This window comes from Pelecanus crispus, chromosome 3, assembly GCF_030463565.1.
Source record: "Pelecanus crispus isolate bPelCri1 chromosome 3, bPelCri1.pri, whole genome shotgun sequence".
In the NCBI taxonomy this organism is placed as follows: Eukaryota; Metazoa; Chordata; class Aves; order Pelecaniformes; family Pelecanidae; genus Pelecanus; species Pelecanus crispus.
In genome coordinates, this window is record NC_134645.1 from 128,758,243 (window position 1) to 128,782,363 (window position 24,121).

At 56.1% G+C, this 24,121-nt stretch overlaps 1 protein-coding gene across 1 annotated transcript; it reads right to left on the reverse strand.

Moving 5' to 3' along the window:
• Positions 1-4,723: 4,723 nt before the first annotated feature.
• TRAM2 (translocation associated membrane protein 2) lies at positions 4,724-22,177 on the reverse strand. The gene is made up of 11 exons (XM_075707814.1): positions 22,058-22,177; positions 13,064-13,127; positions 10,556-10,665; positions 10,217-10,333; positions 8,441-8,499; positions 7,778-7,862; positions 7,568-7,638; positions 6,410-6,514; positions 6,115-6,273; positions 5,051-5,214; positions 4,724-4,797 (listed from the first exon to the last, which is right to left on the reverse strand). The coding sequence occupies exons 1-11, from the start codon at positions 22,175-22,177 to the stop codon at positions 4,724-4,726; spliced, it is 1,128 nt and encodes a 375-aa protein (XP_075563929.1).
• Between the last annotated feature and the right edge of the window lie 1,944 nt (positions 22,178-24,121).

The window sequence follows — 24,121 nt, forward strand, 5'->3', positions numbered from 1 at the left end:
AGCAGCTGCCCATGCTGTAGACATGGGAAATGCAAAAAGATGAACCCCAGCTGTGGGGAAGAGAAGGACACAAGATGCTACACCAAAGGGAACAGACTAGTCTGGTGTGGCAGGAGAGAGCCAAGTACAACCCATCGCAGCTTGCTTTGGAAACGTGTACAGCTTAGCAGAGTGACAGAGCATCAGCAGACAGCGGCAATGGAAGAATCTATGCCTTTTATTTATTTATTTCAGAAAAATACTTTTGTTGAGTTTATCACAAAAGTCATTTAACAACAAACCACAAACAAGATCCGTACAAAAACTTAAGTGATGGGAAGAGTGAAACAAACGGGATAAAATATCAGAGACTGTTACTTCCCCCCACCCCCTCCAAAATTAGGAAATTTGCACTAAAGCATAAATATGGAAGAACAGAATTTTTCCTCGAGTTCCTTTGCTGAAGTTTGGTCCGTCGAGTTCAACATATTCCAAGAAAAGCTACGTGCCTCTGCCTGGCTTTTACAACAGCCGTTCTTCCCCGCTGCCAGCAAAACCCCACATGCAGCGCCAAGGTGAAGCAACATACTCCACAGTCTGAGTATAAAGCCTGCCAAACCATCTATTACACACTCATGAAGTTTACCAGAAGGCTGTAAATCAAACCCCACAATCTCCATCTACTGTTGACATGAGTCAGGGTCCATCTACCAAGACCCCATCTAGGGCAAGAGACAGGCTGTTGTAAACCCCCATGCACTGCAGCGAAGGCAGGGTAGCCACAGGCTTCAAGAGTCACTTGGAGGCAAGGGGGAGGCATCCTAGAGTAGTCGTTCTTCCCTCCAACTGGGAAATCTACCAAAAATACATTTTAAAATGATGAGTTAAGGGTAAGGGGACCTACAGGGGAACTGGAACTTGTCGTCTTTACTACTAACCCAAACATGATGAGTAAGAAGAAAGAATCCTAAACAAACAAACAAACAAACCTGCAACTATAATGCCCCATAGCTTAAGAGTCACTCAAAAATTATATGTGAAATGCTACATCTGTTCTTCCTCTGCCCCTTTCTATTCCCAAGCCCATTCCCCAACTATCCAAGACAAAAAGAGAGAACTACTGCTGGTATTTCACAGCTCTTCTAGGCTAGGGCAGGAAAACACTATGCTCCACACCAAAAATCACAGCCTACTCAATCCCCGACCTTCTTAGGATGCATAACGGACACAGACTACAAAAGCAGCCTCAAGCCCACAGGAAGGGTGCAAGCAATAGCGTTACACTGCAAGTAAGGACTTGCAGTTTTGCATAGTCTCTAACACTTGCTGCACAGTGGTGGACAAGAGCTCCTGTTTGGGGTTGGGTCTTTTTTGGAGAAGACACGGGGCTTGACAAAATGGGGCACCAGAAGAGCACCCACTCAAGGAAAGCGGGCTCTCGGCATCTTTGTATGCAGGGTGGTCAAGGAAAGACTGACCACTAAGGGCTTGCAATGAAAACACTGTTTGGGAAAGAAAAAGCTCTTTGGGATGAAGAGAAGGCTTGGCCTGCTGAGAAATGATGTGGACGTAGAAGCAGTTACTGCGGGCTTGCAGCCAAGGGATGGTGCTTGTGCTACAAGACAGAGACAGAAGCAGCCCGTGGCAGCCCCTCCAATGGAGGGTGGATCGCAGACCTCTGGGATGATGGTGCATATTGCCTTACAGCAAAGGTTCAGCACAAAAAAAAAAAAAAAAAAAAAAAGACCCCAGGGATCCTGCTACACTTGGGCACAACAGGAGATGGATGGGGATTTCCGAGGACTAAAGATACGGGAGGGCAAAAAAAAGCCCCATCGCCTACAGGTTAAAAAAAAAAAAAAAAAAGAAAAAAAAGAACACATGGAAATGCTTCCAAAACAAAGTGTCCCTTTTACTGGTAGCTCTATCAAAAAGAAAACAAAACCCACATAAATGTAGCATATGTTGTACATACGTTGGAAAGGGGGAAGGCGTTCAGCTACTGATATAGTACACAGATCAAGCATACGAGAGACTACGTGGCAACATAAGGCACTTGGGATACAAAGCATAATTAGCTACTTTATAAAGACACAGGAACTGTGCAAGTGGAAAAGCTGCCTGAAGCAAAGCAGGCAGGAGGAGGAATCATTCAGCAGCCAGTTTTTTGGGGGACTGTATGTGTCACCTGTTAACATAGCCAATACCTCAGCTGCTGCAAGGCACCAGCTTTGCAGAAAGGACCGGCTGAGGCTCTGGAGAGATGCCGGCCAGCAGTCGCTCTCGGAGGGCACGTAGCAGTGGCTGGCTGGTGATGGGAAGAGGCCGGAGAACGGAAAAACCTCTCACACTAGACCTTCTCCATGTCCTTCCTAACATAAAGCTCTTTTCCCCCCTCTGATCACATTGCACTGCAGGTACTGGCACTGCCTCCGAGCCAAAATGTGTATTATCTACCCGGCAAGGGCTATGAGGAGCAATTGCAAGATACCACCAAGGGCTCTGCTCCAAAGTCTCCTTCCTCAGCTCCCCTGAAAAAGGGGGAATCCCTCTGCTGGAGTCCTGCTGACAACTCTCGTTTGGGACTCAAAGGTTGTGGGGATGGAGGAAGAAGTGGAATTTGACCCAACCATCCTCGTGTCCCCACACATCTTCTCCCTCCGGAGAGCGTTAGCTGGGGCTCAACAAGGAGAGGGGGAGGAAGGAAGAAAAGACACCTACAGAAGGAGGAAAAAAAACCTGACCCAACTCAGAAGGGCAGAAGATCAATTGTCACCTGTTCCCCAAAACACAACTGACGACTGCATCAGCCTCAAGCTAGAATTGCACTCGGGAGACAGCCAGAGTTCAGCGCAAGAGGCACGCTAAGGACCACGTGCCTCCCTCACCCGCAAGGATGGTGGACCTCAATCCTGGCTTGCGTATCGAAGAGCACCCAAGCTCCCCACAACCCTGTGCCCCTCTTCTCGCCCAGCCAAGGGAGCACACCACTCGCCTGCTCCTGCCGCGGCAAAGGAGAACGAAAGCTAGAGCCGGCTTTGCTGCACAAGAGGCACCAACAGCAAAGCCCAGCTACAGAAACTGCCCCGGAGGAGAGCTGTGGGGTGAGAGGTGCCCGTCTACTGCACGCCTACCAAATCTAGACTGGTGCATGGCACCCCAAAGAAGCTCAGCAAGCTGGCACTGTCCCACGAAACCCTGGGCAAGAGATGATCTGAAGCAAATCTGAAGCAAACCCAGCAAAGAGGCAGCAGGGGACTGAGCCAGTAGCATCTGGGGATCCCATGGATCTCCTGCCACCACGTACAAGTGACAGTGGGCAGGAGCAAGAGGGGAAAGTGGTCTGCAGCAACAGATGGCCTCTGAGGTAGATTTGAGACAACTCCATCTGCCAACAGCTACGCGTCACAGGTCAGGCTTTTCCTAATATGCAAGCTGCTCCTTGCAGCCCCAGCTTCCTTCCCCTTCCCTATCATCTCATTCACAGCTCAGAAAGGGATGAAGGGGCTAGGTTTTTTGGAAGAAACCCTGCATTTGATAGCACCTTGGGTGGATACAAACTGTATCCTTTGGAAACAAAGAGCGAAGCTGGTGGCTGCCAATGGCACGGCTGGACTGGTACAGTAGGGATGAGGAAGGCTAAGGTGACAGCATGAGGGGCACAGTCCCATCGATGCAAAAACCCTTTGCAGCAGCCAGTTTGTCATCTGGACGTGGTCACGAGCCATGAGAACACCAGGTCCATGAGGCACACACAGGCTGGCAAAGGGCCTGGGCTGACAGGAGCCAGGCCAGCGCTCAGAGCGGGGCAGGACTCAAGGTTTCACATGGACCTGAGGATGCTGCTGCCCCACAACAAGGCACTGTGAGCTGCAGAGCCCCAAGCCCAGGTCTTGGGGTTGGGAGGTCCAGAACAACTATGGGGCAGCTCACCTCCTGCAGCCACGAGGGTAAGAGGGACCCAGCTGTACCAGAAGAGCTGGGGCAAGCAAAGGCTAGGAGATGGGTCCTATATGAAGTGGGAACTTCTCTCCCTTCTCTGCTGCCCAGCTCTCCAAAATTAGCTCGAAACCAGGGGCTGGAGGAACCCCGCTTCACCAGAAGTCCACCATGAGACAAGACACGGTTGAGGTTCCTCAGTCAGACTCTGGTCTCTATTTGCAGCACCACCATCCTGCAGCACTTGCCAAGCGCTGGCCAGACGTGCCCCAGGAGAGGCAACCCTCACCCGAGAGCACCCCTGAGCCTCACGGTCACAGAGCCCCAGCACGTTCCCCCAGGAGCCTGTTCCCATAACAGACACGTGGTGCCTTCAAGCTGCCATGGCCCTGACCCCACGGCTCGGGGAAGCACCATGGAGAGAGGGGAGGAACACGCTGTAGAAGAAAAAAGGATTGTTTGGAACGACCTACAATGCATTTGTAACAATAACCCAAAATAACCAAACACTAAAATAGAAAAGAAAAAAATTGCACGCTTATTTAGGATGAAACAGAGGAAGGCAAAACCAGGAGGATTGGAAAAGGCTCCTACAAGGGGAAGGGAGCAAGGGAAAGGGACCTTTTTGGTTTTATTGCAAATGGTTCAAGAAAGTAAGAAAGGAAGGGAGGAGAGCGAGAGACACCTTGGGAAGATGACCAGTTTCCAAGCCGTTCAAGACGATGCTCGTGAGGACCGGGAGGAGGAGGGGCTGCTTCTTAGTCCTGGTATCTCGCCCTCCTCCCCAGGAGACAAGCCTTTGCTTCTATGGTGATTTCAGCTTCTTGGTTCGCGGCGAGGTGCCGTTCTCCGCTTTCACCACACCGTTTTCATGGTAACCTGGGGATGGAGAGAGAAAACTTTGTCCCTTGCACAGGCCAAAAACTTAACCCTCTTGGGGCTGGCCCATAGATATGGAGACCACCACCACCGTGGGACGATCCCGCTGGGGACCCCCAGGCTCAGCGCGGAGCGGCAGAAGGCACCGCCGCGGCATGGCCTGCACGGGCAGCAGCCTGCCGAGGGGACGCCCAGCCACAAGACTGATGCCTCCCACGGTGCCCCCGCACGGCACGCCGGCCCCGGCACTCACCCGAGTCCCTCTTGAGCGGTTTGGCTTGCTGCTTGGCGGCAGCGGCGGCTCGCTTCCGACTGCTCTGCTCGTTCCAGTACTCCCGCCAGCGCCGCAGCTGGAAGTGGATGAAGCGCCACATCACCGAGGCCTGGAAGAGGCACACCAACAGCAGCACACTCATTCTGGCAGGGGCGGAGAAGAGGCAGGCTGAGAACAGAGGAGCGAGGCCACCACCAGCCCAGCCTTCCACCCACACCGGGGCCGGTGGCCGAGGTCCCCTTGGGCAGCTGCACTGAGGGCTGGAGGCAGGCACCATCCCTCCAGCCACCATCTCTGCTTTCTGCCATCTCCTGAGCTCAGGACAGCTACTCCCCTTTCCCTCCCCGCCACGAAGCTCTCAGGTGCTCAGGGCATTGCTGACTCTTAAGACTCTAGGGCAGGAATGGATGAATAGGATCATCTCAACCAGCACTGCCCAAACCACAGTCTGCACGGTCAAGGTAAGACGTCCCCAGCTGCTCTGTACAAATAAAAGACGGATGTGGTTGGAAGGGAGCTAAGGAAGTCCCCCAAATCCTCAGGCATGCCAGTAGTCCATAGCTCCAAAAACCTTGGGAATGACCAGGCACCTGTCCTAGCAACTTCTGAACTGAACCTACAGCTGCTGTATGGGTGAGAAAGGCTCCCAGTCTTGACAGACAGACTGCAAGGCGTGAGGAACTCATCCCATCCTCTGCTTCCCACATCAACAGGCAGCAAAACAAGCAGAAGGGAAAACGCCTTTTCATTGACCACATCCATGTAAGCACGGTTTCAGGTGCAGAAGGGAAAGCCTGCAAGCCTTTCTCTAAGATAAGCTCATGCTTTATAACTTCACTCAGCGAACAACTTCTTTGCTGGCTTGTTCCTTCCATCGTGGCTCTGCAGCCTTTAGCCCCTCCTTGCTCCCTCCACACCCTCCCAGCTCACTAGAACCTTCCCTAAAGGGAACCCAGATCAGATCCCCACTGGCATTTCCAAACTCAGCAAAAACCACCTTGGGACAACACAACCAAGGAAGATACAGTAGGGGACGTTCCTACCTGAAGACGATATTGTTGAAGAGAAAGCTGAAGAGGTTCCCTCTCTCGGGGTCGAGGGCCTGGTTCTCCACCCGCGGCAGCCCAAAGCCGATGACCAGGATGTACAGGGTGAGGGTGAAGAGCCTGGTGACCACAAACACGACAGCCCAGACATTAAACCTGCAGGAGAGCAAGCAGAGGTGTCGACAGGAGCAGCCTCCAGCCCTGAGCTGGAAGGTGAGAACGAGCCCCCCGTCACGCCGACGGCTCTCCTGGGCACCAGAGGAGGGAAGCCATGATCAGCTCGCCTGCTTACAGCTTCTCGTTGTTCTCATCCGTGAAGTAGACCAACCGGGCCAGGTGGAAGAAGAATTCAGCTAAGTACTGCAACAGCAAGAGGATCAGCCCCAAGCGGGTTAAGCTAGGAGGCAAGAGAAAGAAAAAAGCATCACTGGGCTGGTCAACCTTGGTCCTTCATATCCAGCAACAGCATCTCCTCTGCCATCCCTGCCCTGCAGCAAGCACCAGCCCAAAGCCGGACCTCTCCAACAGCAGTGGGGGTAGGATTATGACTGGGGAAATCCCTGTCCCTAAAACATCAAAGTGGCCCGAAATGGTAGCAGAGCTGGGATGGGTCCGACAACGCTCTAACCACCAGCATTGCTGCTCTGTGCACACACTCAGAGGAAGGGCAGGAGTTTGCCTGCCCGTGCTGTGCTGGGAGAGCACCCCAGGGTGCTTCCTACAGCCAGGGGAGATGCACCCATCAGCCTGCGTTTTGGGTCCCTGGTCAACATTTGCTTTGCAAGGCCCTGTGAACAGAGACTGCCTGTGCACTTGCGTAACGGCGATGAACTCCTTCAAAATCAGCTCTGTGGGTCTGTGAAAACTGTTTGACTAATGGCCCACCGTCGGGAGATCAACTTAGAATAGAATCATAGAATTGTTTAGGTTGGAAAAGACCTTTAAGATCATCCAGTCCAACCATTAGCCTACATTACCAAGTCCACACTAAACCAATCAAGGGCAGACTAGACTAAACCATGTCCCAAAGTGCCACCTCTACCCGTTTTTTGAACGCTTCCAGGGATGGGGACTCCACCACCTCTCTGGGCAGCCTGTTCCAATGCCTCACTACCCTTTCCGTGAAGAAATTTTTCCTAATGTCCAATCTAAACCTCCCCTGGTGCAGCTTGAGCCCATTTCCTCTCGTCCTATCGCTAACTACTTGGGAGAAGAGACCAACACCCACCTCACTACACCCTCCTTTCAGGTACTTGTAGAGAGCGATAAAGTCTCCCCTCAGCTTCCTCTTCTCCAGACTAAAATTCAACACCATCCGCTTTTTAAACGCTCGCCTTTATTCCCTTTAAGCCCCCCACCCTGCTGAGGCTACCCGGGTGACTTGCGCTGCAAAAAGACCTGCTCAGCCCCACCCATGGCACGGGACGGGACGCCGACGCAGCCGACTCACTTAAGGAGGTACGCGCCGGCGATGTGCACCAGGTAGAGCGCGATGCACCGCAGCTGGCGGGGGATCTCCTCCTGGCAGGGGCAGAAAGCCACGTTAACCCCATGCCCCTCTTTGCCCACCCTCTCCCAAAGCTTGCTCTCCCCCAAAAGCCGGTGGGCAAACCGCCTCCAGCATCCCCAGGGCACATGGAAGCACCCACCCGCCTCTCACCTTGCGAACTTTTTGGAAGTACAGCTCTGGCAGGGCGTGCAGCCAGTACGCCAGCTGGCACAGGTAGAAAAACTTCACCTGGAACCTGAAACGCAGGGAAGAGGCGTGTGAGCCAGCCCGGGGCATGGCAGGACCCCAAGGACCCGGACACCAGGGAAAGCGCCCAGGCGCACAGCACTGGGCATTCCCTCTACTGCTTTGAAGCCAAGAGATTTAGGAGGCATCATTTCTGGGCTGAAGTTATACGTTCAGCTGCGCTAGCCATGCTCAGTTTATCCAGCCGCTCATGCCACGGTCTCCACGCTCTCAGCAAACCTCACTTTTGCAAAAACCCAAGAAGGGAGGATTATCCCCCACTTCTTTGTTTCTGCTATGAAAAATGAACAGGAAAGCGACTTGCCTAAGGTGACTCAGGCAGTAAGCAGCCAGGATGAGTAACCAAGCCCGCAGCGCCTTCCTCATGGAGGAAACCCTCCGGGAACACCCTCCCCAGGGCCACAAACGAGGTATCCCCCATCCCCTGGGATCTCACTGCAGCGTCCTTGCAGCAGGGCGCATGCAAAGGGTGCTGCACTGTCAGCACCCTGCTGCCAGCCGCAGGAAAAACCATATAGAGGAAGGAAGTGGTCAGCCCGAGAACAAAATGCCCTTGCGAGTGCTTACGGAAGATAAACATGCGGGTAGTTTTCCCACAAACTCCGGGGGTTTGATATGTATCCTTCCTGAAAAAGAGAAGAGATGCAAGCCTTCAGCAAAAGAAACACGCAGAGCATGGTTACAACGAGGCAGGCTAATGCTACAGTGAAACCAGGAACCGGGGATGACACCCACGTCCTTTCAGCCTGCAGTGAGAACCGTGTCCCCTGCACAAGCCCAGACTGAGCGCTCCAAAGCTCAGCCACGTTCACGGGTCTCTAGCATCCCGCTCAAGTTTCATGAGGCCCCCGTGTTTGGGGGTTGAAAGCTGCTTGCTCGGTTGTACAGAGGGTCCCGAGTTCATGACGGGATGTTCTGGGGTTTGGGCAATGCAAGAGGGATGCTCTGGAGGCACGGGGGCAAGATGCCAGGAGCACGGCTACAGGCAACCGTGTGCAAGGTTTGGGGGGGGCTTCTTCCCCACCGGCATTTCCAACCTGAGTATCACTTAAGGAAAAAGAAGTACTTCTGAAGAGAAAGGGGAACAGAAAACACCTACAAATATAATTTAATATGCAGTGCATAGTTTAATTTTCCACCTGCCTGCATTCCCCTATGGCCTCTTGCCTTACGCTTGCAGGGCAGATTACAGGATGGGGCTCCCTTCTCGTCCCACGCTTGCACAGCTCCTGTCACAGGGGTGCTGCACTGGGCTTTGCAAAGAGATGTTGGCATGGAAAATTCATCTTGCCCAGGACCTCTCTGTCACCATTGTCCATGCCCTGTCTGCCCTAAGCCCTTGTTTTTTCGGTTGGGGGAGCCTGGGGAAGGTGCAAGTTCTCCAAAGGCTGACCTGCTCTGCACATGCGGGGCATTTGGGGAGCACACCACGGTACCACGGGTTTGCACAGGAGGCTGCAGCCTTGGAGCTGCTGAGGGATGGGTCTGGCACTGGATGAGGGCAGCGCAAAACCAGTGGTCTCAACTGTTTTGCCAAAGCTTCCCTCCCCACAGCACTATGGGGCAGGAGCAGTGCCAGCAGATCCCCCGAAATCCTAGCCTGGAGGGGGCTGCAGTCCTCTAAGGGGGGGCTGGCAGGACCCTCGGAGCAGTGGGGCAGGGACCTGCCCCTGAGCATCCATCCCCAGCACCGCCGGGGACCACAGCTGAACCCCAACAGCCACCAGTAGCGAAGCACCATCATCACTTCACGCTGCCAAAATAGTTGCATCTCTCCACCCCTGCCTGCTCTTCCCTCCCGCTTCTTCCCAAAAATGAAACATTTCCACTCCCAGTTTTTCTCCCAGTGGTTATGGGTTGAAACATCCCCAATGCAACCCAAGGCGCGGTGTGGTTTCCCTGCTCTCAGCATTCTCCTCACCGCCAGCTTACCAAGAGAGGGATCACAAGGAGAGGGATCACAGAAATCTGCCCGTTCACCCTACATCCCTGTAAGGGCATCCAAAAACCCCAAGGCACTGAACTCAAATAAGGAGGAAAAGAAGGCAGGTCCCGGAGCAGTGGACAGAGATGACAGCGCCAGCCAGGATTTCTAGGGTCCAGCTCCAAAAATATTTCACAGCTCATTTGCTTGTGCCTTGCACGAAGCAGGAGAAGGATTTCCCCAAACTGCCCTCACTCAGTGGCTGGAAAGCCGCACCACGCTTGAAAACTAAATTTGCTGAAATGTGCCCGTCTTGGCCCAGGGGCTGGCTGGAGACTCTGCTGCTGTTGGGGTTTTGTGCTCCAGAAACCCCAAATCCCATCCAGGGAACCCAAAGCCTGGCCAGCCCCGTGCCTTACCGTCACCACGACGTACAAGCACCAAATCATGGAGGTGAGGTGGAAGGCGACCAGCTGTCCCGATTCATTGAACTTGCTGTGTTTGACCTTGGAGAGATGGAGACGCCTGTTGATTTTCTGGGAAGGAGCAGAGGGAGAGAAAAGGAACAAGAAAACATGAGCCACCAGGTTAACAACTCTCCCTCCTCCTCCTCCTCCCTGTCCCAAGCATCCTCCCCAGAGAGGAAAGTTCACCCATCACCACCCCAACCCCCAGACCAGCATCTAACTGCAGCAGGACCATGTCTCCCCATGGTACTTGAGATATTTTGATGACTCAAGACGCCAAAAAGCACTCACGTCCAGGGCATACTCCTGCACCACCGCATGCAGGATGATGGCGATGAAGATGTAGAAGAGGATGGTGACCAGATCCTTCAGCCCATAGTGATACTGGACCAGCTCCCCATCTGCAAAGAGATCAAACGGTGGGTCAAATCCCCAGCGCTTTCCAGCTAAGGGCTTAAGGGTTAGTGGAAGTTCACGGGGGGCTATTCCCAACATGCAGCTTGGATGGAGCCACCAGAAAGGTGGAGGCAGAGAGAGGTCATGACTGCTCCAGCAGCTGCAGGGCTGGAAAAAAGGGCTCTAGCCCGAGTCAGTTCATCGGCAGAAGGTAGAGGGTTTCCCCTTTAGTAGTTACATGCCTCAAGGGAGGTGACACTCAGGACACTTCAAGCTCCTCCTGCCAGAGGTGAGGGGCTGGGGACAGCCCGGCTGTGGAGACGGGAATTTATCAGCCTGGAGGGATGAAGACATGGAGGCAGTGCTGAAGCAGGTGATGGGATCAGGGACACCCCACTGGGAGCATTCAGGCTCGGCATGGGATTTCCACCCCGCAGGTTATCATCCAACACCCAGTCTCTCCCACTCACCCCCGAAAGCTGCTGGAGCAGGGTTCAGCTGCCTAAATGCAGATGCCTTGCGCTATTAAGAGATCCGAAACAGCGGCACGGGGCTGGCGGGTGAGAAATAGGACCCATGGGAGGTCCTGCTCTTTCGGAGCAACAGGAGATCCACCAGCACCCAAAATACCCTGGACGTCTGCATTTAGGCAACTATTTGCAGCCCTGCAGCTTATAAGGAAGAAGCAGAGTCGGAAAAGCTGCTGTCCTCGTGGCACCCTGCACCTCACAACGCAAAGCTCAGCCCACCCCCGGCTGCTGCTCTCCCTTACCCTGATCCTGATCATCCCCTCCTAATACCAATGCTGGGAAGCGACTTCTCTGTCACCAACCCTGTTCCCCTCGAACAAAGCTTCAGCCCAGATTTCTAAGATTCAAGGCCCATGAATAAGGTTTGAATAGGATTTATGAAAACACCTGGCGTAAGGATGCAAAAACACCCGCGCCTTAGGAGCCCCCCAGCTGGGTGCTGCGCAAACTCAACCAAAAGCGTTGCCTGTATCACAGAGCTCATAACCCCAGTGTACAATAAAAGAAATGCAAGACTAAAGAAAATGTGTGCTCTGCTTCCTCTCCTCTCTCTCGGGCATTTCAGAAGCTGCTCTCGCAGGAGCCGTGCATGCACTGAGCACTGGAAACGAGAGAGAGATCTGCCGACTGACAGGCAACAGCATCCTTGTGGCGAGGGATGTGAAACAGCCTTGGAAAAATTCAGGTGAGCAATAACCCTGCCTCCGAGCAAGCTTCCTGCAGCAAGGGCTCTCTCCCCATGGCCTCAGCTAGCTCGTGCCCTATGTAGATACCCCAATACCTGCTCCTGGCGAGATGGTTATGTGCCCCCCCCGAGATTTCTGGTATCAGGAAAGAATAAATCACTTAACACAGCGGCAGCAGAAGTTGTCTGGACTGTGCCACAGGGAAGCACGGACCACAGTTTAATCTGGAAGCTGGATGATTCCTTCAACCATAAGATTTTAAAGGCAGAGCTCCTATCTTCCGCGTGTCTGCCTCATCGTAGTTTCACTAATCCCAACAACCTCGCTCCTCCCTCGGATGATTACTCAAACACTTCTAATTAACTGCACTTTTCTGCCGCCCAGCCAGGCTCTGTGCCCCAGGCATTTGGCTCGTCCTGAGGCCAGGGCTTTACCCAAACCACCTCCTGCTGCCCCCAAGCCGGTGCCCAGATCGCTGCCAGCCCCAGAGGGGCTCTTGGCTAGGGAGGTAGCAGCTAGCAGCCAAAATACAAACAGGGGCAGAGCCTCCAGCTGCCTCCTGGCTGGGAGCTGGGGCACGTCCTCTGCTCCATGGGGCTCGGACCTGCGCCAGCCCGGAGCCTCCTTGAATTACTCTCCATGTGCATCAGGACCATAAGCTGCCCGGAGCAGGGATGCTGGGCACCATGCGCATCTCTGCACCCTCACCTTCTGCCATCCCCAATAAATAAAGCGAGACGGGAATTATCTGCGCAGCCCCTGCTGCTTAGCGAAGAGCTAAATCCCTCCTGCTCCTTGGCAGGGCACAGAGCTACTCTGGGCATGCGATCAGGCAATCTGATCTTGCCTGACCAGGCTTGGAGGAGGATCCTCACCCTGCAGCTCGCACAGAGCGGCCTGACCATGGCAGAAACAGGGTAGAGAGGAAGCCCTGAAACCCCCTGGAAAGCATTTCTCCCCAACCCTGGCAGCACGAGGGCTGGCAGACATGATCAGCATGCTCTGAGCCACTCAAACTTTGCTTTTCTCCCACATATCTTATTTTTAACATCTCCTTTACTACCAGGCAAGGGCCCGAGCAGTGTGCATCAGCAGAGGGTGAGCCCAGGCCAGCTAGCAGCAAGGGTATGGGGCAGACCACGACTCGACCCTCCCCTTGGGGTATCCGCAGCGGCAGCATCTCTTACCTGCTGTAGGCACGCTAACGTTATACTGAGGTAAGATAAACAGGAAGGCAGTCTTGGCTGTAAACTGTCAGAGACACACAGGAAAAAAAAAAAAAAAAAAGCAAATGAGTTGTTAAATCCATTCCTCTGCCACCATTTACTCCCCTTTCTCACCACACTGGGTAAGGCAAATCATCCAGGGAGATGGGCAGGCACCGCCTTCACTCACAAAAGTGCCTTTCAGCAAGGGGATTGCTAGGGAAGAGGTTTGCCAACAGGGACTTGGGAAGGAGGAAGGGGTGGATAAAAGAGAGAGAAACCTGGAAAAGCAATGCAGCTGTAAAAGCCACCACCAGCTCCCCGCTTCCCCTCAAGGATGAGCATCCCTCCAGTAGCACGGGCCATCGCCACGTGCGACCCGCTGCTCAGGGGACATCGGGAGCCCGACCCAGCGGGCCCTCTGTGTTAATTAAAACCATCCCTCATTCCTATCCACTCCGGGCAGCCATGCCAGGAGCTTGGCCTGGGTAGAAACGACAACATCCAGCACCTGAGCAAGCTCAGCGGCTTCAAAGCCCCACAGGCTACGCATGTATTTAGCCCCTGCACCTCTGCGGAGACTCCTCCGGTAACGGCAGCCACGGGACCGGTGAAGCCGGACCCCTTGAGAGACCACGCAGATGCGCCCAAGGGTCCCACTGGGCAAGGGAAAAGCAGCTTTGGCAAAAGAGCGGAGCCTTGCACCGGCCACGCACAAGGTCCCAGCCACACGTGCAGCATCACCGGCTGGCCCGTGAAGGGGAAAAAAAAGCCTGGGATGCGACATCCGGCCCCCTGCAAACCAGGGCTGTGCCGTTTGCTCTTCATTTATTGCTTTTAATTCAAGGGGATGATCCTCCCCAGCAGCGACGCAGGAGGCTTTGCGGGGACAGGGCAGAGCCAGGCATCCCATCCCAGCGCATCCGCAGATGGGATTCATCTCATCTCATCTCTGAGATTCATGAACCCCTGAGCCAGGTCCACAGCAAAACCCAGGGCACACATATCCGACGCCAACCTCCTTCCACGCCTTCATCCCATCCAACCCCACACCGGCAGCAGGTCACTGGAGATTTTTTTACCTTCCCAGTGGCTCCTCAGCCACCCCTCCAACGCTTCGCAAGTGCCCAGCCTCATATGCAACCAGCCCAAAACAATCCCGCGCCCAGCGAACGCCGATGGAGACCAGCCGCGTTTCACGCAGACGTCGCTGCAACCGTCTCAGAGCTGCAGGCTATTAAAAAGCCGGCTGGAAATATTGCTTCACATCTTGCGGGACGTAGCTGCGGGAAGGACATGGGGGCTTTGCCAAAAGTGTTCCCGTCCCGCCCCCACGAGCATTGAGCAACCGGCCGGCGGCTCCGCTCTGACGGCGCCGGCAGCGCTGCCCATCTTCCTGCAGCCTTGGCTGGGGGATAGCAAACTCCATGGTGTGTTTTCATGATGTTTGGGGATTATTTGGTTTTTTTCCCCCACTTAAAAGAAGAAACGCCACATGTTGTACTCTGCTTGTGGAGGAGTAGGTGCAAGAAACGCTCTGCCGAGCGAGATGGAGACCACGAGCAGAGTTTGGGGTAGTAATGGAAAAAGCACATCACCTGGCCTCAAGCTGGGTTAAGGAGACACTTCTAGCTCTTGCAAACCTTGCTGGCTAGGAAAGCAAAGTTGCTTCATCCCAGAGCGGTACAGCACAACCGGGACCTGGACTTTACATCCAAACCTTGTCACAAGCTGGCGCAGGGCACGAAACAAATGCACGAAGCCGGCCGTGGCCATCATGCCACAGGGACGGGCAACCGTGCCACAGATGTGCCGATGGCAGCAGCCACCGAAGGTTTTACATCCTACCCAAGTACCTGGCTGATATCCAGAGGTGCAAACAGCTGGAAACAAGGCATCATCTCCAAATGAAGTCTCCTAATCTGCCGGTGGGGCCATAAGCCAGACTTGTGGGTCCGAGAAAACAATCCTGGAGCATCCCCAGGATGGGGAGCAATGCTCGCACGGTGCTCAGCCCCAACATGGTTTGCAAAGACTCTCCTCATCTTCTTTTCTGGAGGACGTGGTAGGAAGGTTTCCCTCATCCACTCGAGGATCAACCAACGCTTTGGCCCATCTCCACACCTGCCTTTGCTTCCCGCGGGCCAGAGCACCCCCAGCAGCTTCAGGGGCCACCTCTGCACCCCTTCACCTCTCCACCTTTCATTACGGAGAGCTAGCGGGTCGTTTTCTAAAGCCTACATAAAATTTTTTACAGCCTAAGATAAATGTAACCTCCTGGACATAGGCAGGCATCCCGACAGACCGACTTCCAGAGAAGAACGTCTTCCCTCCTCCACCTGATGGACGAGGAACCCAAGGCACACACCTGCAGCCACTCACCAAGGGCCACAGCAGCAGCTCCAGGAGCCAAATTTGAACCTCCGAGCATCCAACCTCCCCATCTGGACATCTCACAGACCTTATATGGAGGGAAGGTCTCCTCTCGGGCATCAAAGGTGTTCCTTTCTCCTGCAACCAGTCGGGAAGTGTTCACACTGACCACGGAAACGTCTGAACGCGTGCAGGATTTCACCCTTCGCCCTGGCGCAGTCCCTGCACACGCTCTCCTGGGGGCACCGGCAGGACTTTAATGGCCAAAGCAGCATTTTCAGAGGTGGGTCCCCGGGCTTTCCAAGGGCTCAAAACACTGCTTGCATCTCATTTTGCGAGCGCTTACACTTCCATGCTTTCGCTACAATCGCACAAGAAACCCAGAACAACGCACTTGTTGTCTGGCTTAGCTCTGTCCTCCGAGACTCACCAGCCGTGAGGCCACCGGCGTCCTGATCACACCGCACACCCTTGGCCGGGTCACCTCCACCTCCTTGCCACCACCACCAGGACATCTCAGCTCAGATAGGAAAAAAGTTGTGGTTTCCAGCAGCCGAGGCAAACGGAACACAAAACGCACAGGATGAACCACCTTGAGCAGGACCCTGGTGACATCCCTCCATCCTCCAAGGTGAAGGACACCCTGCACGTCCATGGAGGGACCTGCATCTTTTTGCCATTGCTCACAACACGCTCTTTACCGGCGGGCATGGAGGGATAGGTGACTTGATCAAGGTCATAACTGAGCTCCATCAGGTGAACATCAAGCTCCAAAAATCTCATGCTGTCGCCATATGCACCACAGCACCTCCTCCACCACATCAACTGGGAGCACCCGCAGTGCACGCATTGCTATACAGTGCTGCGTAGAGTACAGAGGCAGAAACACCACCGAGCAGCTTAAACCTCCTGGAAAACAGGGAACGGTTGAACCATGACCTCCAGCAACACCACCCCCAGCTCCCCTGCAAGGCAGAAACCAGGTTTCCTCGGCTCGCGAAGGAGCAACGAGCACCAGGGATGGCAAAGCTTTAGAGCTCACGTTGAGAGTTTCGCAGGCAGCCAGAGAAAGGAGAAGTTTGTAATGGGAAGATCAATGTGAGGATTATTCAGTGGCACAAGATGCTCGCTGTCTGCTCTGAAACAAGATGCTGATATGGGGAAGGAAGCGCCAGGCTCAGTCCTGCCTCGCAGGGAGCCAGCAGAGCCGGAGCCCCTGCAGAACTGCTGCAGGCAGGGGCAGAATTGCACCTCTCCAGCTGTTACGGTATTTTTTTGGTTATGCTGTGAGGCCACCTCCCCAACCCGCTTCTTTGCTTCTCCCCTCTTATCTCCAGCCTTTTCTCAAGGCACCGAGAAGTCCAAATCCTCCAGCGCATCACCATGACTTGGGTAGGGATTTTTATAGGGTGGGAGGGATTTTTCTGCATGGGACGAGCTGAGCGGGGACCATATAGGAAAGGCTGTATATTCCTCGTTTGCTCCCTGCTCTGTATTAAGGGGACCTCTGTGCAACCCACCACTGCCCAAAGGGGTGAGGGAGATGCTCCTCATCCCGGCCTCATCCTGCCTGGCATGAGGGATGTGCCTGAACCAGCTAAATTTAGGAAGCAGCTGTCCCAGGGGCTCTCTACAGCCACACAGAGGGAACAGCATCTTCAGCAGCGAGCAGGTTCCTGGTGATTAATGACGCTAACTTGAGGACCAAAGGGCAGCCGGACGGTGAAGAGACAAAACCCACCGCATCCATCAAGATCACAGTTTCCTGTGATGCTCAGAGCAGCTGGGACAGGGCTCAGGCTGTTTCTCATGGAGAAACATGGCCAAACATAAAATCAGCGCATCCTTTTCACAGCCCTCAATGGCAGGGCAATGGATAAAGCCAAACAATCCCAGCACTACTATGCATTTACTACGCATCTACTATCCACCACTCCGCATCTACTCCCCGATAATGCAGCGACTGGAAAAAAATCACATCCCTGCTAGCCTGGAGTTTGCCTGCTCTTTTTTCCCTGCCACGAAATGCTGGAAGAGTCCAAACCAAAATCCCAATTCCACTTTGCAGGCACGCAAGCGGCTTTTAATAAAGGCTTCTAAGCGTGTGCATCCAGGCAGCTTAGCACCTCTCCCAAAATCTACCCGCTGCGACTCTCAGGCCCTAAGGATTTCAGGAGCAGGGGATAATTTTTGAGCATCCGTTGCAGAGAAGTACCAGGTCACCCTCCAAAATCCAGTTCCCTTCCCAAAAGCCTCAGCCTGGCAGGATTTGCAGGATCCCTGCTGCCTTCACCCCGGCCAGGAGCCCCCAGGCACGCAGCCATCCCCTCGGTCCTGCTTGGGTTAAAACTGCTTCAGAGGAAGGAAGCATCTCCAAACCTCTGGCAGGGGAGGCTGGGGGAGTTTCTGCAGTCTGAGCCGGGAGAATATTTCCAGGACTTGAAAAACAACTCCAACTAATTAAAGATAAAATGCTGTCCGAAGGCTTTTCTCACAACTTAGGGTTGTTTTTTATTTTTTTTCCTTTCCCCACCAGCCGGAGTGTTTATTGAAGGAAAAACTTGTTGATCCACAGTATGGATTGACACAGGCCCTGTATGTAAACTAAAGACCAAACTTTGGACCGAAGCCTTTAAAAGTAAACAGCTGGCTTTGACAAAAAAGCCTCCCTGAGGCCGGCGCAGCCCCTCTGCTTGCACCCACACGCTCGTCCCCCAGCACGACACGATTATCATCGTCTCACGCTCCCTCCTGTTTATTCCCTTTCTAAAAGCAGACCTAAATTCTGCTTTTTTTTTCCCCCCCTTCTCCACCCCCCTACTCTCCCCCAGCTATTCAGCCCTGAAGCCACTCACGTGCCAAAGTTCCCACATCTGGCAAAGACTGCAGGAGGCAGAAACATGGTTTGTTTTCCCTCGTTAATGACGGGAAGGTCTTAATTTTTGCAGAGTACTACAGAGGGGACTGGGGATGGGAAAGTATATTTAGCAGGAAGCCTGGAAATAGCAGCTCATTCGTCAGCCGCCATCATTTGACAGTGTCACAACCCGGTGTTTGGGAGACCGTGACTCACTGCCGCGGCTCTGCGCACGGGGGAGAGCCCGGCAAGGGCACGGCATCTCTTAAAATATAACACTTTATAACTTTATTACCGTCACCCCATGCCGAAGCATCAGGACCCGTCCTTTGCTTTGTCCCTGCGCTCATGGCAGCCAGTTCTGGGCGTAAAGGAGAAATAAGGTTGAGCCCCAGTCTCCCCATCTTACCGAGATTATGGCGGCAGCCCCTGTTTAATATAGAAACTCCCCCAAATCAGCGAGGTCTCCCCCAAACTCAACCCGCACGGAGGCCGATCGATCCGACACCGCGCACCAGAGCCGTCCCTGCCGGGACACAGGTCACTGGGCAGCTGCAGGTTAAACCCAACCTGGCCTTGGCTTCATTTTTCTGCAAAGCAGGGTAGAAAAAGATCCCCAAAGCGATTTCTGCCCGAGGATGGAGAGCAGCCGCTTCGCGTTTCTATACGCAAGTCACTTTAAAATGGTTTTTGACCAAAAAAAAAAAAGGGGAGATTTTTCTTTCTCGGCTCCAGCTTGCTTGTGGGTGGAGCGGCCACACACATGCAGCAAAACCCCTCCCTGGCACCACGCAGACGTGCACCGGGCGTGTTTTCGCACCCTAAAGGCTTAGGGCCAGCGGGGAAGGCAGAAAACCCCGCAGCACCCAGCTCAGGACAGCTCTTTTTGGGGGGACCCCCCCCAAGCCCTGGGCTTCCCTCCCTGAGCAATGCTATGATTATCTAAAACGCGTACGATACTCGAATAATCAAGTCCAACGCACCCGTAAGACCGGTGAGCAGCCTCGTGCCACGCTCCGTGCCCCCAAATCCCCTCCCGGGAGCCGGGACGGTGCCAGCGGCGCAGCCGGCAGCGAAGCCAGGCATCAAGCGAGACGGGAACGGTATCTCCGTCGCGACGGGTACCCGCTCCCTGCGGCCGAGGAATTACCGGGCCGGTGGAGTCCATCGATCCGTCTGGATGGGGAAGAGGCTGCGCACCCAAAAGGATGCTCGAGGCGTACCTCGCGCCGCGCTTTGGGAGGGGGGGGACCCGCGGCAGCCCCCGAGCGTCACCGCCAGCATGGTGCCGGAGCAAGCAAGCGCTCAGCGCCCGGGGGCCGCCTGGGAAAAGATTAAAAATCCCGTTTCTGCCTCCCCAAAGCAACCTCCCCTGCAGGAAACAGCCTATTGTGAGCAGGATTCGGCCGTTTCCGCTGAGCCCAAGCTCAGCCACGGCCACCGGCATCGGGGAAGGTGGGAGCCCGGCTGCAGGGTGGGAAGCAGGGCAGCGAGGAGGAGGAGGAGAAGGGATGGAGACACGTCCTCCCCGCCACCGCGGAGGAGGTGCTGGAAAGGCATCAAAAGGCAGAAATATCTGAGCTGTCACCAAAATGCACTGCAGAGGTGGTGCAAATGGGCACGGATGGTTCGGAGGGCTGGGGAAGAGCAGAGCCTGATTTCTCCTCCCGGGGAAAAGAAAGCAGAAGGAATAAGTAAAACAAAATTAAATAACCACAAGGACAAAAAAAGAGTTGTCGCAAACCCCATGCCACAGGGAAGACGAGGGCAGATGCTGCCGAGCAGGGACACAGCCAGGCGGTGCAGAGGGAGGAGCGCCGAAAGCCACCCCGGCACGGCGAGCGCCGTCTCCCCGAGGTCCGCCGGGAGAGCGGCGGCACCGGCAGGAAATTGCTGCCTCTCAGCAACCGGGGGAGATTTAATTAAAAGATATTAAAAAAAAAAAAAAAAAAAAACAACCAGAAACGCCACAAAACCCTCCCTGCCACCACCTCCGCGGAGGGTTTCATCGCATTTCAAAACCGCCCTCGGAGCATCGCACCGACCAAAAGCCTTCGCAGCAGCGCACCCGGGTACCCGCCTCACCGGGACGGGGTCCCGGCACGCAAACCGCAGGTACCGGCACCCTGAAAAAACCAGCTGCGGGGAGAAACCCCGAGAGAGATGCAACCTCAGCGACCTTTTTTTTTTAGAAAAGTACGACTACGAAACTTGCAGCCCAACTTTGCAGCATTTGCATGTGGTTTTGGAATCCAGCTGGCCCTCTCAGGTTAGTTTTGAAACCCCCTTGACCCTTAAATAAATAAATATAGATAGATACGCACAAACACATCGGAAGGGTTTTGTGCACTGGAAGCAACTCGCTCATTCAATGCATTTGAAGGAAAAAAAAAAAGAAAAGGAGCAGGGGGGGAGAAGAAGGGGGCTGCTACCAGGAGGGTATTAAGGAAATGGATTTCCTCCTCCTGCGATTTGCTACAGAAGGAGCCTTTCCTCCTCCGCCAGGCCCCCCGGCCACCCCTTTCCCGTCCGGATTTGCTTTGAAACGTGGCACTGCGCTGAAGGGGAGGGTTTGCGCGGGGGAAGCAGGGGGGGTCCGATCCGGCCGAGCCGCTGACCATGGCTCGCAGCCGCCCCGAGGTGCCTCCGCGTAGGGTGCCCGGAGCTGAGCAAAGCTGCGCGGCGGCGGTGGCCTCCAGCCCTCCCCTGTCTCCTCCCCGAAAGAGGAAAGGAAAAAGCAAGCTGGGAGGGAAGGAGACGGAGCAGGGGGAACGCAGCATTCCCAGCATGGCTCCGCGGGGCGCTGGGGCGGCGGCGGGACAGCGGCCTTCCTGGGGGGCTCCGGCCGCCCCGGCTGGGCTAAGGTTTCCCGCAGAGCAGCCGGGGATGCCTTCTGACGGCCTGCGGCAGCGCGGGATGGCCAGGATGGGGAAAGGCCGGGAAGCCGCTGGCGTCTGCACGAGGCCCAGGAGCCCCCGGTGCTCGTCCCACGGCGCGGGGTCAGCAGGCTGCAGAGAAAACACCTGGAAAAGGGCTAACGTTAAGAAAAAAAAAAGGCAAAAAAAATACTATCTCCCATTTCCAATAGCTGGAAATCTCAGCGAGGGCTGGATTTCTCCCCACATGCGGCCGGGCAGCAGATGCACCCCTCCGTGCTGAGGAAGAGGTGCAGGGCAGGGCTGTCCCCAGCAGCGGTGGGGGTTCGCAGAAGGGGGTTCCTCACTCCCTGTGCTCCCCCTTCCTCAGCCCGGGACCCCGGGCAGGGCTGGGGGTGGCAGAAGGATGAGCCACCCCAAAAACGAGCACCAGGCTGGGTCCCCACGTTTGGTTTTTTTGTTTTTTGCTGGGTCCCCATGTTTGGTTTTTTTTTTTGGGGGGGGGGCGGGACACGCCTCTCCGCTGGTAGAAGACAGACGGGGAATGAATGGGGTGGCACTTGGCACCCCCGAGACGGAGGGGGTCCCGCACCCACAGCCCCTGCCCCAAACGGGACGGGGTCACCTCGCAGGGGTGCAGCAGCCCGGGCACCCCCTGAGGCAGAGCTGGGGGGGGGGTGGGGGCCCCCCGTGCAGCACGGGGGGGGCAGCGGGGACACCCCTTCCACAGCGGGGGGGTGCACACGGGCGGGACACGCACACACAGAGCCGGGTCCCGGGTGGGGCTGGCCCGGGGCGGGGGGGGGGGGGGTGCGGGGCGGGGGTCTCCCCGCGGGGACGGCGGAGGGGAGCGGGGCGGGGGGGTCTCACCTCGAACATGAGGGCGATGAAGACAATGAACACCAGGCAGAAGCCGATGTCGGCGTGGTTGTGGATGAGGAACTCCTGGCTGAAGAGCGGGTGGCTCTTGGCCCGCCGGCGGAAGGCCATGGCCGCGCCGGGAGGGGAGCGGGAGCGGAGCGGGAGCGGGAGCGGGAGCGGAGCGGGAGCGGAGCGGGATCCGCCGCCCCCCGCCCCGCAGCGCCGCAAAACTTCCCCGGCCCCCGCGCAACTTCGCGGAGCTCCGCCGCGGCCCCGCGCAGGCGCCGCCCGCCCCCGCCCCGCCCCGCCCGGCCCCGGCCCCCGCCGCCCACCCCTGCCCGCAGCCGCGGCCCCGGCTCTCCCTGGCTGGGGGGCGGGGGGGGGTGGAGGCAGCCGCCGGGCTCGGCACCCAGCTCCCATCCGCAGCCAGCCCACCTGCACCCCGCTCTGACCCCCCTTCGCATCTGCACCCACCTCCCCCGTTCGCATCTGCACCCACCTCCCGTGCGCCTCTGGACGCCCACTCACACATGCACCCACCTCCTGTGCGCATCTGGATGCCCACTCACACAAGCACCCACCTCCCGTGCACGTCTGGACGCCCGCTCACACATGCACCCACCTCCCGTGCACGTCTGGACGCCCGCTCACACATACACCCACTTCCCTTGTGCCTCTGGACACCCACTCACATGTGCACCCACCTCCCGTGGGCCTCTGGACGCCCGCTCACACGTACACCCACTTCCCTTGTGCCTCTGGACACCCACTCACACATGCACCCACCTCCCGTGGGCCTCTGGACACCCACTCACATGTGCACCCACCTCCCGTGGGCCTCTGGACGCCCGCTCACACGTACACCCACTTCCCTTGTGCCTCTGGACACCCACTCACACATGCACCCACCTCCCGTGGGCCTCTGGACGCCCGCTCACACATGCACCCACCTCCCGTGGGCCTCTGGACACCCGCCGGCAGCTGCACCCCACCTACCATGCATGTCCAGACTCTTACCCGCATCTGCACCCAGCTACCGTGCACGTCTGGATGCCCACTCTCACACATGCACCCACCTATCGTGCACGTCTGGATGCCCACCCGTATCTGCACCCACACTCTGTGCACGTCTGGACACTCATCCGTATCTGCACCCACCTACCATGAATGTCTGGACACCCACCCACACATGCACCCACCTATCGGGTACATCTGGATGCCCACCTGCATCTGCAACCAAATACCATGCACATCTGGATGCCCACTCACACATGCACCCACCTCCCGTGCACGTCTGGACGCCCGCTCACACATGCACCCACCTCCCGTGCACGTCTGGACGCCCGCTCACACATGCACCCACCTCCCATGCGCCTCTGGACGCCTGCCTGCATCTGCACCCCACCTACCATGCATGTCCAGACTCTCACCCGCATCTGCACCCAGCTGCCGTGCACGTCTGGACACCCATCCGTATCTGCACCCACCTACCATGCATGTCTGGACACCCACCCACACATGCACCCACCTATTGTTCACGTCTGGATGCCCACCCATATCTATACCCACCTACTGTGCATGTCTGGACACCCACCCATATCTGCACCCACCTACCGTGCATGTCTGGACACCCACCAGTATCAGCACCCACCTACTGTGCACATCTGGACACCCACCAGTATCAGCACCCACACACCGTGCACATCTGGACGCCCACCAGTATAAGTACCCACCTACTGTGCACATCTGGACACCCACCCGTACCTGCACCCACCTACCATGCGCGTCCGGACGCCCACCCACACCTGCACCCACCTCTCCATGCACACCCAGCCACGACTGCACCCGTCACCCATTTGTGGCCCAGCACCCCCCTCCCTGCGCACACCCTGGCACCCACCGGCCTCTGCATCCCCCGCCAAGCCCACAGCCCCAGCGCTGAGCCCCAAACCTCCCTCCCTCCCCATTAACCAGGGAGAATCCAGAGGCGGGGGACGCCCTCCCCATCCCACCCCTTCCCAAACCCACGTCCCGGCTGGCGCTGGGCGCCAGCGCCCACCAGGTGCGTCGCGG